Genomic DNA, 18,075 nt, shown 5'->3' with positions numbered 1-18,075 from the left:
ATAGACACTGTACGTTTATATTCTCATATAGATATATATATATAGATATATATATTATATAGTTTCAACAGTCTCCCAAAGCAATGTGCATAATAGGTTTTACAGGTGATCCAACTACACACTGTGGATTGATAGAATCTCTATAAAAAACATTGTAGTTGTGTAAAATTTGCAGTTTTTCCACCGGCCTCCGTCCCCTCGGCTTATCGAGGAGACAAGCTGTGAAAATAAAGAAATGGACTTTTGCAAATCTTAAACCTGTCCTCCTCTCCTGCTACAACTGGCCCGACGGTTTGCTAGGTAATAAAGGTTTTTCAGTTTTATTATTATTATTAGTAGTAGTACGATTCAACAATGGCACGACATGTTTGAGGAGTATTATTGGGAATCCCTTCTGAACTGTGTTTTTAAAAAAGTTTTGGGATGTTTTTTTTTGTACGTTTTATTTTATTTTTAAAGAAAGCAAAAAACCCAAGGTGGACATGGAAGCCTGGGTTCAACACTCCACTGCATAGTCTCTCTGAGCCCCCCCCCCACCCACCCCTGTATGGTAACCCTCCCCCCCGCGATAAGTCCCCAACCCGACCCTCCCGCCCCACATCTTTGTGCTGGTTAGACTAAAGCTTTTCAGGGTTTTTGTTTGTGTCTAAATGTAAAATGACAAACAGCAGATTCTCACAGTTTGTGTTTTTTTTTTTCGTTTTTTTTTGTTGTTTTCAGTTTTTTTTTTTGCGTCAACAAAAATAGCCTTTTGATCGACAGTAGGAGCCGTTGGGTGTTATGATATATAATATAGCATTTGCTCACAGGATAGTTAAGTCAAGAGAAAAACAGTCACATTATTTTTTCTTAAACATTAAAAAGTAGTAGAGTATCACCAGCCAGCTTCCCTCCTTTCCTACACCCTCCCTCCCTCTTCCTTTCCTTCTTCCCTCCCCTCGTCTGGCCCTGTCGGGAAGCTGCTTGGCAGCCCTGGGGATTGTACATTGCTCGTGGTGGTTTTCCTCACATCATCCTTTTGCAAATGATTTCTTCAAGCATTTTACATTGTCCAGCTTTTTCTTTTTTTTAAATACACAAACACACACTTATACAACACGCAAAAAAAAAAGAGAGAAAAGAAATCAAATCAATCCCTTTCCTTCCCTCTTAACCTCTCTCCTCGATTTGGCATGATAATGTGTTCGAACATACACACAGTTTCTGTACTTGACTGGGTTTTTGCATCTCCCCACACACACACACACACACACACTAACAGTAGATTCGACGAGACAGAAACACAGCGAGATTAAGCCGGAGAACAAAACAGTAACATGAACATGAGGCGTTTACAGACGTTGCTTGTCCCTTCACTAACAGCAGAGCGACGCGGCCTCCTGCCCCTGATCCGAGTCCCGTTATTGGTTAAGGTAAGGATACTGACGAGGGACAGAACTACTCCCGGGATCGGCGCTAGGAGAAGCATTGCCAAAAATCAGAATGAACGAAGTGTATAATAATTGCAATAAGGAAATAAATAGACTGCTTGAGGGTCACTTGCCCCCGGACTTCCTGTCAGTTTCTGTTTTGCATTCCCTCTCCTTAGTTAAGCTTAGGGGTCGGAGAGGAAGAGCTGATCCTGGGTCAGCCAGCGGATAGGCAAGTGTAGCCCCGTGTCCCTGATACCAACAAAAAGCCAGGAGGAACCAGCCAATCAGAAGTCTCAGTCCTGTTCCCTAGTTGCTACGGGCCAATAAGAACCCTTGATTCAGTCAAGCTGAGACAGGAGCGTCTCCGCGGCAACGGTTGCCGTAACAACATGGGCCGTGGACAGTTGCCAAATACTGATTGAGATACAAAGAAAAAGCGGAAGTTAATTTACTTGATATTTTTCCATGTTTGAGGCTGATCACGTACCGGAGAAGGCAGATCGAGTCTCGGCAAAGTAAAATGTTATTCTTTCAAAAACATTTTCAGCTACATTCAGGCTCGGTTCAGGCGGCGTGGCGAGATTGCCGCTGTGGCGAGCCAGCCCGGTGAACAGTGAGAGGTAAACCTGGAGAGGACGACCCTCTCTTTGCTCCCTCACTGGGGGCCAACAAAGCACCATCTTCTCTAGTCACACAGTCACACAGTCACACACACACACACTACCCTGTCACAATGCTCTCAGACGCATCTTCGCCCTCAGACAGACCTGATAATCCAAAACGACACGTTCCATCTCGGCTTTGCTCTCCGCTCACTCGGCCTTTTCCTCTAATCCACCCAAGTGCAAAATCCAAGGCTCCTCAGTTCAATTTGTCAAATTAAGTTAACTCAAAAAACAAATATGGTTCAGATGTTCCACTTGACAGACAAAAACAAATAAGATATATATGTATAGTTTAAGCAAAGAGATTCTGGAATAAGTAAACTAATCTTTTGTATGATTGAATTATTTGGTAGAGAGCAGTTCAATACTGGCACGCACCACGGTCACATCTGGCTAATACTCGAGGTTCTGTCTCACTACGCAAGCTTTGAAGTTGGTAAATATTCACGACTTAACTTCAAAAAACACAAATTAAGCCAACGTCTTCTAGTACTTCTGAAATAAAAACCTATAGGGGGGGGACACGCGCACACAGGCTTCAACAGAGCAATTACACGATGAAGAAAAAGAAATTAAGGTCCATGGCTTCGCTAATGCTGACTTCTTTCACGCACCCTCTGAAGCTTTTTGATTTCCCCCGGTAATTGTGCATCAGTTACTAAACAATCACTGGTAGATAGGTCAATCTGTTATTCACACGTGTATTTAGTCGACAAACACCACTGGTGGATTTACATTCACGCCGCTCTTGCAACAGGAGCCTCCGACCAGACTTACACCTGCCGGTTCAGAGCCACCCACACACACACACACACACACACAATTCAGGAACTTCAGATGAGCATCCCCCCTCCCTCCCCAACCCCAAGGAAAGAAAAAAAACAGTACAACAATACAATCATATTCTATTTGTAAACAGGTAGAAGCCACTTGACTTGTTGTTGCATCTTCGGACACAATTAGGATCAAGGCAATGAAATGTGGACGACTTTTGCACTGTTAAAATATTATCTTCAACCAAAAAAAACAAATGATTATTTAAGCTTTTTCTTTCCTTTTTTCAAAAACACCATTTGTGGCAATGAGAGCGATTAAAATAACAAAAACGCAAGTTATAGTTCGCATTTTTGTTGTACTTAATGAAACAATTAAAACATTTTGTGAGAAGAAAAACAAAAAACGCCTCTCAGTAGGCCGTGTGAGAGGCTACAGTATGCATAGATACAGAGTCGCCTTTCTCTTGGTTTATAAGTCTGACAAGACCGAGCATTTCCACTGACAGTCACACACACACAATAAACACTCCCCACTTTTGATTCTTAACATCAGTGGAGGTGGAGGAGTGGAGGAGAGAGGGAGCGTTGGGATTTCTATTGCCCGTCCTCCACACCCCCCCACCACATCAGGACCCCCCCGTCCCTCAAAAGACAGCATATTGAAAGCAGTGTGTTGAGCTTCTCCAGCTTAAAGCAGTTATTTGGCAGAGAAAATAAAACTTACAGACCTATACATAGTTTTCAGTGCTAGAAGTTGGATTTTCCTTTCCTACAAGGAGTAGTAGTTTCTTTTTTAATTCACCTACAAGGGGGGGAAAACTGGCTTGATTTCCTGAGAACCATTGCTGGTTATTTAGCAGACAAAGAGGAATAGTTCAAATAACCAACGCCATGGCCAAAAACACTGATCCGAATTCCCAGAGTTACAAAGCATCGTCTTCATCCTCAATAAGAGTTTGGATTTTTTTTGTACGTTTTTTTTATTTTGTACTTTTTTTTTTTTTACTGTTTTTATTTTTATTTATTTTTTTAAAGATTTTCTGTATTTTTTTCCATCTTCTCTTTAAAATGAAGAATGAACACACGTTCCGCCTCCTAAGTCTTGTAAACAAGAGGTTGCAGTGTGGCACCTCCAAAACATCGAAAGCCTATTCTGAAAGTGCTGTTTCCCCCCTGCCCACTAGGGGGCTAGTGGGAGGGCTTGCTAGATAGACCCCGCCCCCCTTACACTGGGTGGGCGGGGCTTGCTAGTCCCAGCTGCGGCTACAGTCCTTTGCACTGCAGAGCTCAACGTTCTTTAGTTTTAAAACAAAATTGGTGCAATACTTTAATGTCACTTTCTATCACCAGATAATCCTCCTAATTCAGCTTTTATTCTTCTTTAACTATCTGTTGATCTTGAACTCCACGACAACGCAGTAAGGTAGGCGTGCCAAGGCAGAGAGGAGCGCACACATACTCAGTCGCACTCACACACACAAAGTACATCCGCGCACATATGTGCACGTGCACACGCATACACACATACGGTAAGGACCTCAATGAGTAAACAGCTACACTGGAAAAACGGGCTGCTCCCTCTATATTGCAGATTATATATACTGAGAAAAAACCACATTCAGTGCAAAGTTAAAAAAGCTCATACTCCAACATTGTCAGCAAACAAATGCAAAAAAAAAACAAAAAGAAAACGTTAAAATGAAAATAATTGGAATTCAAATAAACATGACGAATGAAACAAAAAATATATATATATAATAATGAGCTCGATTGAAGCTTTTTTCGGTCTGAAAGAGCACTACCTGGAAGCAAATATCCATCCGTTCACATTATAGAATTGGCCTGCATGATTCAAGTATTCCGACTGATATGTTTTTGGGCTAAAACAAAGTGGACATATGTGCAGAAAGAGAAACGTAACTTGTTTTCCACAGGGGAGACCCCGCTTTGTTGGATTTCTTGTAAGTGAGAAAGAGTCAGACTAGTGCCATTGCTTTTTTTTTTTACTACTTTTTTTTCATTTTCTTCTGCTGATTATTGATTTTTCTCTACTGACCCTTCCCACAGCCTGTTTTGATTGGCAGGCGGTTCACATGGAGTCCCCTCCACCTGACAGGTGATCCACCGGGAGGAAGGCGCTGATTGGAGAAGGGCTGCTGATCCTTCCCCCCTCGGTGCCGCTTGGACTCCCCCACAGGCTACTGGAATAGTTGGGCCCGCCCCAGAGGGAGGAGCTGTGGAGATCGCTGCTGTTCCACTGGGTGGGTTCAGGAGCGCGGCTGGGAAACGGGTGAGACTGATCCATTCTGCTCTGAGAGGAGCCGATGGCCTGCCAGCCGGAGGAGGGAGTGGCCAGTGACTGCCCTTGTGCAAAGAAACGGTTGATTTCCTCCTCGCTGGCAAACTCGGCCAGAATGGTAGTGTTCCCCAAAACACACCTGCCGAGGGAAAGAGAGAGAGTCAGGGAGGGTGATCCAAAACATCCTGTACAATGGACACTCAGAGAAATATAGGGTTGTATTATCTCCTGAACTGGTTAAGTTGAATTAGTTCGTTCTGGCTTGTAGAACTACCTGTTAATACGCAGCTGTCGAACGAGTCTAAAGCAAGAAGTCTACTTAAGCAGAGAAAGGGATAAGTAGAGTGTGAGTGTGTGTGTGTGTTTCCTTACATGTGCAGGCTCTTCTGGGCCTTAGCGGCCTCATCCTTGGAGCTGTAGCAGACCACAGCGTTACCGTGTGGCAGGTTGAGGTGGAATGTGATCAGAGGGCCGTGCTGCATGCACAAAGTCCTCAGGGTAGAGCCGTCAATCTGAAGGACACACACACAAAGTTAAGAAACTGCTGACGAATGTAATGCACAAACATTTCCTCTAGAATGTAATTAGAAAGTAATACAGATGAACTGATATACATTTATGTACATGTGTGTACCTGAGGTGTGAGATTTTTCAGAACGAGCCATTGGGATCTCCCTGAGCTGCTGCTGCTGCTGCTGTCGCCCCAACTGGAACCTGCAAGGGAAAGGGACGGGTTAGAGGTTTAGACTTAAAACATGGAGGAGAGGACCATGTGGCATACTTAAAGAGGAGTACACCCTGCAGGAGCTACCAGATGGAAAGTGTTCTTGGTTAGAGAGGTACTGAACCGTTTAGCTTATCCACAAAAGTTGATTCTAATTATTCGCAATGTAAGGATGTTGAAGCCACTGATGGTTTCTACACGGGTAAACGTGCTCTTACCAGGTGTGTATCTGGACTCGGTGGAGCCCCACCCCCCCAGTCTCAGGGAAGAGCTGTCCCAGCCGGAGGAGGCGGAGCTGGGCTTCTGGCTGGTGAGGCCGGGTGGAGGTCTGGAAGGAGCCGCCACAGACAGCGCCTTGGGAGGCAGGGGGACCTTCCACAGCTCGTGGGCCAGGGAGGAGTTGGACACAGAACCGCCGCCGGGAGACCACTTCGACTCACTGGGTCTGGCTGCAAGGGGAGGGGGGGGGATGCACAAGGTCAGCGAAACACGCTTATAAAAAATGAAATACAGTGGAAAACATCTCCAATATTCAAAATGACCCCGCATGAACGGGGGGGGCGGGCGGGGATAAAGAGGACCCAATGGAAAATGCTGTATTACAAGACGAGGAACCTGAAGTACCTGAAGTGCTTTGTGCTGTACTGGTGAGGGAACCGCTGTGGCTGGAGGCACGAATGGATGACCAGGCACTGTTAGAAGGCATCGTGGTGTTCAGTGATGAGGATGGCCCTGCGAGACAGAGAGAGATAAGTTAGGTAAATTGGTGTTCTCTTTCGAAATTCAACCCTACTTTGTGTTCGTGTCCTTCTTTGTGCTGTGTGTGAGACCTACCGTTGTTCCTGTCCCTGAGGTGGTCTGTGTCGCGGACGGTGTTGATGGAGAGGTTGTTGATGACACTGCCGGGGGTCACATAGGGGTCAGTCTCAGGGTCAATGTTGGGGTAACCTTTCCAGGGCTCCCCGGGTCGGAACTCTGCAGAAAGAACGGACGGGGATTAGAACTTTTCAACGGGGACATTTTGTTTTACTCGCTTGGCCCTAGAAAGGAGTGCGTGTTGTACCTGGGGGCCAGGTGACAGTGTTTCCAGGGGGCAGGGGGGAGTTGGCACGGGGTGGCCAGCCATCGCCCACCGAGCCCATTGATTGGCCGGGAGGACTCAGGGGAGACGGGCCAGGAGACAGGAAGTTGTAGAAGGGAGAGTCCTCCAAACGCAGCCCAGACGACATAGCACCTGAGGGAGGAAACAAACACACACACACATCAGGATACACACACTAAAACTCATTGGCTTGGTTATTCATGTCAGAATTCTCTATTTAATATGTTTTCTCTGTACCAGGTTTGCCGTCCTGCTCCATTGGGTCAGTAGCCCAAAGTTTCTTCATTCTGGACTGGGGCGGCTCTTTGTAGCTCACAGCTCCGCCGCCACTACCACCACCAACACTCATGTCCAGGGGTACATTCAGGTTAGAGTTCAAGCCTGAAACCAGAGAGGAGACAAGACATTCAGTCAGTCCATATTTAAAAACAGAAAGATATTCAAATCTGCCCTCCTCAATCAGGGGATTTACAATCTAGAAAAACGATGCTCATCATCAGCTAACGTACTTAAAGGGAAGTTGCTGAAGGATCCAAGAGAAGCAGCATCCTTCTGCATGTCAGGGGCATTGTGGGACATGTAGTTATCCATGTAGGGTTTGTGTGGTGGTGGCTGTTTCATCAGGGAGGGGTCCAGGTGGCGAGGCGGCTGCATCATTGATGGAGACGAACCAATAGGACGAGTCTAAGGACAGTAAGAAGGGAAGTCAGACAAAACCGATATAAAAGAAAAACATCGAGACACTTTTGTTTCATGAAAATAAAACCATTCAGTGTTGGTTTTAATGAAGCAGCATTTTTAAACACACACACACCTGTTCACTGGGTCGTCCCACAGGCATGGGTCTATGGCTCTGAGCTTTCTGCTGCTGCTGCTGCTGCTGCTGCTGCTGCTGCTGCTGCTGGAGGAGAAGACGCTGCAGAAAACAGAGGAACGTGTTAATAAAGCAGTTTGTTGATGTGTTTGTGTCTCTGGTTGTGTAAGTGTGTTTTCTTCAGCAAGATAACCTCCACATATTAACACCCATTTTAAGGGTTGAAGTTTAAATCATTTCTGTGCTTTTTGACACTCTGTACGGCAACATTCCACAAGGCTCTCTGCTGTGTGTGTGTGTGTGTGTGTGTGTGTGTGTGTGTGTGTGTGTGTGTGTGTGTGTGTGTGTGTGTGTGTGTGTGTGTAGTCATGTTCGTGCCGCTCTACCTGTAACTGGTTGATCTGGCTGAGCTGTGACAGCTGGTTGAGCTGGGAGAGTTGGTTGAGCACAGCCACCTGCTGAGGGCCGAACAGAGGGTTCAGACCTCCGTTACCTCCCGGGTACTTCAACAGGGATGGAGGCACCTGAGCACAAACAACATCATTAGTTTATAATGCACTCACATTTTATGGTAAACGCAAATCAAACCATGGACAACATTATCACTAATGTGCAGGAGATGCAGCTTCCTGAGATAAAACAAACAGGGAATGTTTGTGGTTTCTACCTGAGAGGGCAGGATGGGTGGAGGCACTTGATTGCGGAGGTTGGGTTGGGGGGGGATCTGCGACTGGGGGCCGCCTCGGCCCTGTGCTACGCTGCTGCCACCCATCATAGGGTTTACATTCTGAGAAGGGAGAGAAACACACACAAAAGCAGAAGGTCAAACAACTTGCAAAAACTGAAAACTATCAGAATGTTTTTGAACAAAGGTTTCCAAGAAATATAATATGTCATATTATCGGTGGACATATTGGTGCCGACCCGCTACAAAACCACTGTGGAGTCTGAGGCTCAACACCTTGAAAATAACTTGCTGTTCCTCCTGCCAAACTCACCTGCCGAGCGCCCCCAGGACTCAAGTGGGCGGGAGATTGCCCAGAGTCGTGGCAGCTGATAGGCTGAGCAGAATTGGAAGAGGAAAAGCTCATGCTTTGATTGGAGGAGAGCTCGCCAGGAGCCGCGTTATTGTAAGCAGAGGGGGAAACGGACAGCTGCAGAAGCAAGGCCAGGCGCACAGCAGACGGACGGCAAGCACAGAGGGACAGGAAGCAGGTCAGCAGCCAGAGAAGCGCAGAGAGGGAAGGAGAAAAGGAGGAAGAGAGTTAATTTTGCAGAAGAAGAGGGAGAAGGAAGGAGAAAGGGATGACAGTGGGAAAGTAGAGAGTGGGAAAGAAGTATGAGAAGGTAGCTCCAGAAAGACAGATAAGAGACAAGCCGCTTTAAGAGGGGGAAGAGAAGCAAGCCAAACAGACCTGGGGCAGCTATTTAAGGGGGGGATTCACTGTTGTATAATTACACATCACATCGCTTCCAGCACACAAGTGTGCAGATTTCATTTGCTTTTGTGTTTCAGGATGGATACATTTTTAATAAGAATTCATAATGACGACATGCAAACATCCCTTCCTGCAATGTGTGCCAACAGCCACTGAGGGGCACCACAGGGCTGAGAGACGGCCGCACACTTGAGCCGGAAGATACACTCAGCTACCTTAAAATCACCACAGCGGCAGAGAGCCTTATTTAGCCTTAAACTGGTGATGTTTTTTTAAGTAGTAGAGTCAAAAATGGCTTCAATTTTTTCCAAACTGCAGTTAAAAGAAGAAAAAGAAATGAGGGTCCATGTCTGTTTTTTTATATTCAAAACTAGGGTTTGTGTCCTTGTTTACATTCTTAAATAAACACAAATGAGTTGGTATCTTCATGGTTGAATGCTCTTCTCGTACGTTGCTTTGAATAAAATTGTAAGCTCATTGGAGAGCGTGTTTACAAATCAGTGTCGCTACAGAAACCTTTTGTATTTGAGATCTTTACCTCCACCCCCAACAGCTACCACGGTAACGTCGATGTTTCTGCATACCTTGTCATAGTAGGAGCTGCGATCCATGGGAGAGTCCTTGTGGAGCTGGTGCCGAGACCCGGGGTTCTTCCCCATCACTCCGTTGTAGTCTCCCATGCCGCCCATGTCCATGCGCTTGTCCTGCACCATCCCTGCTCCCGTCTTCATGGAGTCGTCAGGAGAGTCTCTCTGCAAGGGGAAAGACGGGAACATGGATTAGACAGAGCAAAGATGGTGGAAAGGTGGTTGCAGCTGCTGCTTTATAAGGATTTCATTGCTGCCAAAGAGCCATTTTAATAATATATGGTGAATTTAAAAGAGGCAACAGAAGAGTTATTAGGAACCGGACTTACAGAGAAGTTCATGCTGTTGAACTGGTTGACGAACGGTCTCATCCAGGGCTCATCCTGTTTGTTGACTGGTTTGTTCATCTGAAGAATGACAAGAAAAAAGGCAAACGGTCAAACAGGCAACCCTGCTAACGCTTCCAGTGTTTCAGAAGGGAAAGGAATCAAATAAGACAGCTACAATTACTTTCCAAATGATGTGTTGTGCTTGAATATCAGGTGTTTTGTGAAAATTTAGGTTTGCATGCTATGTGCAGATTCGCTGTGAACACACCTTGCTGGAGACTTTAGACTTGTAGTTCCAGGTGTTTTGGTCGTGGGATCTGTTGTCCTGTTGGCTGTTGCTCCACATGCCGATCTCCACCTCCTCTTCCTGGTCCCAGCTGTTGCCCTCCTCCCCTCCCCATGTCTCCATGGGCTTGGGACCTGAAGCTACAATGAAGGAAAGGACAGGAAGAAGAACGTGAACACCAACGAGTGATTGTAAACATGGCTGTTACATATTTAAAGGAGCACTAATATGCACATTTTCTGTGCTTCCACTGTGACAAAAACTAAATACTTATTTCAGACAGCCTTCCTTTGTTTGAATGAGCTTTTGTGTTCACTGCTTTCTTTCCCCAAAAACTGAAAACACACCCTGTTCCTTGTTTAGTTTTTTGTTTCTGCTGTTTGTACTGGAAAAATCTCAAAGGTGGATCACTGGCGACTGTAATACGACTCCAAATAAATGATGAAAAGACAGAAACTGAATGTTCTTGTGTGCTCGTACCAGGCTTGTGCTGTCCGCCCCATCCAGGCGCAGCGGAGTCTCTCTTATCCCGGCCGGGCTCCTCCCAGGTGGAGTTGGTGTCCATGGGTTTCCCCCAGGCAGACGTCCCGTCGTCCACTTTCACAGGTGGACGAGCGGGAGGCTCCCACGTTGAGGACTCCTTCTTCTTGGCGTACGGCTCACCCCAACCTGGAGGAGAAGAGGGGAGTATCCGTTAGAATGACGATACACTCTGTGGTTTTCACTTCATTCGTAATCATTTTTTAAGGCTTAAGCCAAAAGGGCAGCAAAGCTAAAAATGGACACCAAAATAAAAAGCAACATTTTTTTTAATAATGGTATTATTTCATAAAAAATGTTCATTATTGAAAACAATAGATATAAATATTAACGATTATGGTGCTATTTCTTTAGAATATCTGTGAAACATTTGTTTAGTTCAACCTAAAGGCTGGGATACCTTTGCAGCTCCACAACACTTTATTCAAAATTGTGTTTTTAATCATGTTTGGCCAAATATTATTTAAAGATTGCATCAGTCCATATTGCGATTTAGATAACATTTAGATTTATCTTGCAGTCCTACTCCCCAAATTTCATATTTACAATGCTGCTGCAGATAGCATTGTTGTTCTCTCTGCTGGAATCAGAGAGCCCGGCTCCTGTTTCTGGGGAACACGGCGTTCACTTGTTTATAGAAGTGTTGTTTACCAACTGTTGAGACGTGTGCAGGGGCCCCTCTGCACCTGAAAAATGTGCGCGTTAGGAAAGTCTCCAGTTTCAGCTGAGCACTCAGACGTGCTACAGGAGGCATAGGGGGAGATGCCAGGGATACCTCCCCGTAAAAATAGGACATATCACGGGGCGGCCTCAGGCTTCAGTGTCCCTCATGTGACCGGGCATGCTCGAACACAAGTACTAACAACACAAGGAAACTTGCTCACTGAGCTAAAGACATGTGCAGGAGCATATTTGCTAGATAAATTAAACAGGAGTGTGTGTGTGTGTGTGTGTTTGTACAGACACAAACACACATCAATAGATAAACAGTAACCTTAATCTGAAAGAAACACAACGTGTGATCATGGTTTTAAATTATTCGTTTGGATTGTTTTAAGTTCTTTATTCTTTACTGTAATATATATACAATTGTATTACCTCCTTTCACCTTCATATTTTTCTATTCAAAGCTTTGCGTTTTCATTATCAATTCTACATTTCAGTGCTAAAAAAGTAACGAAAAAAATCTACAACCTGATTATTTGCCTCGTTACAGTCGCTGGCTGGTCTGCCCCACCCTTCACAGTTAGCTGCTCCAGTTGGCGTACTACACAGAAACCCCAAATAACCCCAAATAACCCCCACCCTCCTCCTTTCCCACTCTTCTCAGCCCATTTCTACAGAATCACTGTCTTACTCATTTTACTTTGCCCCGTCTTACACTGGATCTACTCCCATTACCAGGCCGGTAGACCTCCTCCTCTGCCGCTCACTGCTCCCTTTCTCTCACACCGAACAAAAGCCTGTGTTTCTACAGCGAGAGAGAATCGGCGGGCGAGAGAGAAAAGGAGGTGGGGAAAAAAAAGGCAGAATGAGAGAGGGGAAAATCGATGCTCTTAGCATTCCAAAGGGATGACTCAACGGGCTTTACAAAGAGCCTTCAACATAGACAACACCGTAGGGAGACGGGGGAGTGTGTCTGTACGCGATTGTTTTCTCCCCATGTACCGTGCAGATTGAATATGCTGTTGAATACACATCTGTCTGCATCAACACTTTTGATTGTGCGTCCTGTCCAAATCCAAGCTGTCTGTAAAAGAGAGCGGGTGGAAATTGTGCCTTTGTATTCTATTCACGGCTGCACCGTTTACAGGCTCTTATCATTTCAGCTACTGGCTAACGTCCTAGCATCTTTATATGAAGCTCAATCCCGCTAATCTACCCGCAGTCAGTGCACGTTATCTGCAGTGTGGGTTTGAGAGTGAGCAAAACTAAGGAAGCAATTCAAACGCTGTGCTTCAAGTGTGCAGCGAGGAAAGCATCCCTGCAGGCTAACTGGAACATGTAAAGACAAAACACCTGGTTACCTGGCTGCAACATCTACTCGGGGAAAACATGTGTTCGTCTGGGGCTCAGCCATTTTAGAACACTGCAGTGTTTGAGGAGAGTTAAAAATGTACCACCGCACCATAGAGATTTCCTAGTTGTGTTAACGATTGCTTAACTATTGAAGCAAGTGAGTTTTAGTTATTCATTACTTATTTATTCTACGTAACGCATGGATTAATAATGCTTTAGGATACAAATGAATTCAATTGTCTTCATTTGGCATACATATTACAACTTACTGTTACAGCTTTTGTCCTGGGCCATCTGCTGCACGGGCGGAGGAGGGTGCATGGAGCTGCGAGGCAGATGGGACTGGTGCTGAGGGTGCTGAGGATGCTGAGGGTGCTGAGGGGGCTGACTCGAAGCCTCCTGCTCTGATTGGCTGGTCTTGTTCCACATGTTATGGGGTCCACCGCCACCGCTGTGTTTAGCTGGAATGAGAGTTATATTATGTGTTGAGTCCTCAGCTCAATAAGACGTTTGAATTTGAAAGGACTTGAAAGCAGATTTTGAAGGGATTCCTGGTGGGTGGAGTGTTTACCTGGTTCTCCCCAAGCTGCTGTCCCATCATCGATCTCCATCCTTCTGCGAACAGACTCGGGAGACGGCTCCTCCCACCCAGTTGAAGATTCCTCCTTCTGAACTGCTGTGGGTATGGGGCCTCCCAGCCAGCCTGATAGGAAAAAAAGTGAGCCATCAATTGCACGTCCTCCCACTGCATTTCTCAAATGTATATTTGAGTCTTCTTTAAATGTTGTTGTCCATTTAGTCTTACATTATAAAACTTATCTTTAAGACCAAGTTGAAAGGTCCGTTAACCACACAAACTAAACACAGAATTGCTAATAAACAAAAAGAAAGGATTCCTGGTTTAAATAGAGATTCTGATTGGACTTCAGATAGGTACCTGTGGGCTTGGTGGGGGGTGGATTGCCTCGGGACATGTTGGCTTCAGGAGCTTTCCCCCACTCGTTGGAGGGCTTTGGACTGGGCTCACCCCAGTTCTGGTTGTTCTTCCCCTGCTCGCCCCAGCCCTGGCTGTTACCCTGTGGGTTGGGTTTGTGGAGCGAGTCGCCCCAGTTGGAGCTGGGGTTGGGGGTGCTCTGTTCCGGAGTATTTGATCCTCCGCTGCCCGCCCAGGTGTTGCCGCTGCTGGTGTTGGTTCGGCTCTGCTCGCTCCAACATCCGGAGCCAGAGCGGTCGCTGTCACTGTCCCTGTCCCAGCCCGCGGAGCTGCCACCTTTTTGGTGCTCCCCCCAGTGGTTGTTGCCCCCTCCTCTGGGTCCATCTCCACCGTGACCCCAGTTCTCCCTTCCATTCCCACTGTGGGAACCCCAGCCTTGCTGTGGTTTGGGCGCATTAGTCCAGGTATTGGATCTAAACAAAAACAAAATCGGATCAGTTCTGCGTCACACTAAACTTTATTATTCACATATTAAAACTATATTTCTGTGTTGGGGGAATCAGTATCTCTGAAACGTCCTGTCATCAGTTACCTGTCGTCTTTGTTGGTGTTATTGCTCCAGGTGTTACTGTTGTTGTTGCCTCCCTTGTAGCTGGATCCATCGTTCCATCGTTCCTGCCCACCACCTCCGTTGGATGGGGCTTTGTTGTCCCACCCAGAGTGTGGCCGCTCACCCCAGCCAGAGCCTCCTGGACCTGGACCTGAGCTGCTCGGCCCGCCACCCCAACCTGCAAGGCAACCAAAGGGAAATCAATCTTATGCCAACATTCATATCTATAAAATACATCCACAAAGGAGTTTAATCCTCAGGGTTTCCTACCTCCAGAGGTCTGGGAGGGGGCTGCCGGTGTTGCTGTGCCCCATCCGGAGCCCCCGCTGCTTGGCTTTCTTTCGTCGCCCCTGGGAACTTGTCTATTCACGGGAGAGTTGACATCCCAGGAGGTGTTCTGCCGTACGGGGGTCTGTCCCCATCCAGTGTTGGAAAGGACCCTCGGGTCCACGTCGACCGGGGGCACAGCCGGTACTACTGACCCAGGATGGATAACCTTCCTGCGATTGCCCCCTTTGGACTGGTCTCGGTCGGAGCTGGATCGGCCTCCGGAGCTCTCTCCGCTTCCCTCACTTCCTCCAGAGCGGCCCCAGCCTCCAGTGACGCTCCCTAAGGCATGACTTCCTCCCCCTACACCTCCCCCCCCTACTCCTCCCCCTCCACCTCCTCCCATACCCATGGCGTCATCCTCCAGGCTCTTCCAGCCATTGTTGGCAGAGCTTCCTTTATGACTTCCAGCATCTGATTGGTTGATACCAGGAGCTGGCGTTCCCCATTCTCCATTCGGCATCTTGTTGTTGGATGTGGTGGAGGACGAAGAGGAAGAGGAAGAAGACGACGCGCTGCTCCCCCAGGGCCGGGGTATCCCTGCTGGAGGGCCCATTGTAGTTTGGTTCCCATTCCCTGGCGTTTGGCCAGCAGAGCCTTGGATTTGATTACCCCAGGACGAGTTGCTCTGAGGCTGGTTTGGGTTATTGGCAGGCCCCTGGTCCCAGTGCGGGGCCCCAGTGTTATTGTGGTTATTATTACTCTTGTAAGCAGCAGTAGAGGATATTTGGGGGTTCCCGGCCTGCATTAAGGCAGGGTTTTGTGGGTTCACAGTGTCTGCATTTAGGGGGCCCTTTTCACCAGGGTAGGTAGTTGCGCCCCAAGGCGTACCAAAGTTCCCAGGACCCCCCAGCTCTCCTTGGGGGTGCTGGGGGGCTGATAAGGGGTTTCCATTCGCCAGCGGACCCACGTTCCCTCCTCCAATAGAGCCCCAGGAACAATCCCCGCTGAGCTGGGCTGAGGCTGTAGAGTTTGGTGGACTAGAGGTCAGTGTGGCGTTAGTAGTAGTAGTCGTAGTATTCATCATCATAGTGTTATTTGGTCCGTTGGATTCAGTGTTAAGGTTGGTCGGCTGTAGGCCTCCATTTCCACTGCTGCTGCTGCTGCTGCTTCCTAACACCTTGCTACCTGCTGTACCATTATTCACCACGGCATCTTCCATCATACTGCTGTTGGTGGGAGCTGCCATGCCGCCCCAGCCCAGCATGGAGCCCTGCTGGGGAGCTAGACCCAGTTTCATCCCCTGAGCCTGAGGAGGCCTTTGGCCCTGGGACAATGGGCTTGGATTCTGTGGCCAGGCACCGTGGTTGGCATTTGGGTTTAAAGTGTTTGGGTTCAACCCTCCATTGATGCAGGGGGTGCTCCCTCCAGAGATTATGCTGCTGCCCCAGACACCACTGTTATTGACGGGCTTGTTGTGGTTGCCCATGTTATTGCTGCCAATACTGCTGGACCCAGCCGTGGAGTAGTGGGAGGACCCGGTGAGGTTATTATTTCCGTTATTTGCACCGCCGTTGACTCCCATACCGCCGCCGATAATCTGACGACTGTTGCCGTTGCTGTCTCCGTTCACCGAAACGCCAACCATCATGTCGGAAGTCACCATAGAGGAGGGGGAGGAAGCCGTAGAAGACACAGAGGAAGGAGCATTCGCTGACATCATCATCACTGTCGTCACAGCGGCGAGGTTTTTCTCCGAGCCGATCGAGGAGCTAGAATCTGCGTCCATGCATTCTGACGCCAACTCTGGGTCTGATCCTGACCCGCAGCCAGAAGAGGAAGAAGACGAGGAGCAAGAGAACGAGGAAGAAGACGGAGGCCAGACGGAAGAGTTGGTTGAAGAAGGGTTGTTGGGTTTGTCCGTGCTTCCCTCCACTAGGACTTTGCCCCAGTTGGAGTTGCCGTCACTGCTGCAGGGAGAGCCAGAGGACCAGGGGGAAGGCTCATACTGCGAGTCCAAGCCCGGGTGATCCAGACCTGAAGACAGGAGGCGTGGACATGGCAGGGGACAGGGTTAGAAAACATTAAATCCAAACTCAAGCAACTACCAAAGGTTTCACCACGGTCAACATGATGAAGGGTCAGTAAAATGTACTTTCTTAAATGAAACAGATGTGGTTCTAAATTCGCCTCGTTCTCAGTGGCTTTGTGATTTTTTATATTTCCTCCAACCTTCAGCTACCCAACTGTTCTGGATTTGATCGGTGCCAGGGCTGAGCCTGGACACAGCTGCCACCATTTTGTCACCACAGCGGGACCCAGAAGCATGCCAAAGCTATAAACTAGGACTCAGGGAGGGCAGCCGACGACCATCAGCGGGAGGGGAGAGATGGGGGGGGCGGAGGGGGGATGGCAATTGTGAGTGAAATAGCGGGGAGGGAGGGGAGAGTGACAGCAGCTGAAAAAATTCAGACTCGGTGTAAATCTTGATATTTTTCCTGATACAAACACCACCGTCTGAGAGCATCTGCATTCAGACTTGGCACGTCTCTAAAATTAGCCTCCAGAGAACACTTCATCTGCCACTTGTGATTCTGCTTTCAGGGCCGTTATGAACACACTCCGTTCTGACTCAAGTGCCTGCATTTTCAGTGCTTCAGCGGTGCCTTAATTATTTGCTGCATACTTGTCACTCAAACAGCCTTTTTGCAGTGGTTATTAATGAATGCACATTTTAAACTTTCCCACAAGGATACTGTTTTATTGTGGAGGAATTAGATGTACATGTGCAGGGTTAGCTCATGTTAAACAAAAGCGGAATTTTAAAAAACGGACAATTTTCTCTTCGACAGTTTGCCTTGAAAGTTGTTATTCGACAAAAAGGCGTAAAACAAATAACACGAGCTTTGCAATCAGCTTCGTTTGTGTGCCAGCCTTATCATACTTTTCCTATGGAGATTAAAAACAGGAAAGCAGGGCCAGAGTCTTGGCTCTGACGAGGCTCAAAGCAGCTCAGCTCCATTTTATTCGAATACAAACTTCACACATAATCACGATATTCTTTTCATCACAAAATCTTCTGCTCTTGCCATCTGAGTTCTTCTCTCCCTTCCAAAGTCTTTCTGTTATATAAAATGTTATGTTTCTGTCCAGATCTGTGTGGCGCTTATCTTGTTTGCCTGCCAAGTCTTTCCACACCCACTTTCTCTCATCTCTCTATCAGTTTCTCTGATAGGCCGTGAATAAAAATGCACCTGGGTTTACCAAGGCTG

General features: G+C 47.2%; 1 protein-coding gene across 3 annotated transcripts in view; it reads right to left on the bottom strand.

The window, feature by feature from the left end:
• Positions 1-681: 681 nt before the first annotated feature.
• LOC134878005 (trinucleotide repeat-containing gene 6A protein-like) overlaps positions 682-18,075 on the bottom strand; it is a 32,513-nt gene continuing 15,119 nt past the window's right edge. For all 3 annotated transcript variants that reach the window (XM_063903746.1, XM_063903748.1, XM_063903747.1), the window contains 21 exons: positions 14,807-16,840; positions 14,519-14,714; positions 13,930-14,399; positions 13,564-13,695; positions 13,262-13,453; positions 10,914-11,102; positions 10,416-10,573; positions 10,148-10,225; positions 9,816-9,983; positions 8,460-8,579; positions 8,179-8,316; positions 7,793-7,894; positions 7,488-7,662; positions 7,216-7,359; positions 6,940-7,110; positions 6,711-6,851; positions 6,501-6,608; positions 6,095-6,325; positions 5,787-5,866; positions 5,525-5,664; positions 682-5,291 (listed from right to left, as the gene is read on the bottom strand). In XM_063903746.1, the coding sequence (XP_063759816.1) occupies positions 4,943-5,291; positions 5,525-5,664; positions 5,787-5,866; positions 6,095-6,325; positions 6,501-6,608; positions 6,711-6,851; positions 6,940-7,110; positions 7,216-7,359; positions 7,488-7,662; positions 7,793-7,894; positions 8,179-8,316; positions 8,460-8,579; positions 9,816-9,983; positions 10,148-10,225; positions 10,416-10,573; positions 10,914-11,102; positions 13,262-13,453; positions 13,564-13,695; positions 13,930-14,399; positions 14,519-14,714; positions 14,807-16,840 (5,516 nt within the window). In that variant the 3' untranslated portion in view covers positions 682-4,942. The remainder of the gene's footprint in view (positions 5,292-5,524; positions 5,665-5,786; positions 5,867-6,094; positions 6,326-6,500; positions 6,609-6,710; positions 6,852-6,939; positions 7,111-7,215; positions 7,360-7,487; positions 7,663-7,792; positions 7,895-8,178; positions 8,317-8,459; positions 8,580-9,815; positions 9,984-10,147; positions 10,226-10,415; positions 10,574-10,913; positions 11,103-13,261; positions 13,454-13,563; positions 13,696-13,929; positions 14,400-14,518; positions 14,715-14,806; positions 16,841-18,075) is intronic.

This window comes from Eleginops maclovinus, chromosome 16 (genome assembly GCF_036324505.1).
Source record: "Eleginops maclovinus isolate JMC-PN-2008 ecotype Puerto Natales chromosome 16, JC_Emac_rtc_rv5, whole genome shotgun sequence".
In the NCBI taxonomy this organism is placed as follows: domain Eukaryota; kingdom Metazoa; phylum Chordata; class Actinopteri; order Perciformes; family Eleginopidae; genus Eleginops; species Eleginops maclovinus.
Note: the sequence above shows the minus strand (reverse complement) of the source record. Positions and strands in the feature narration are given on the sequence as shown.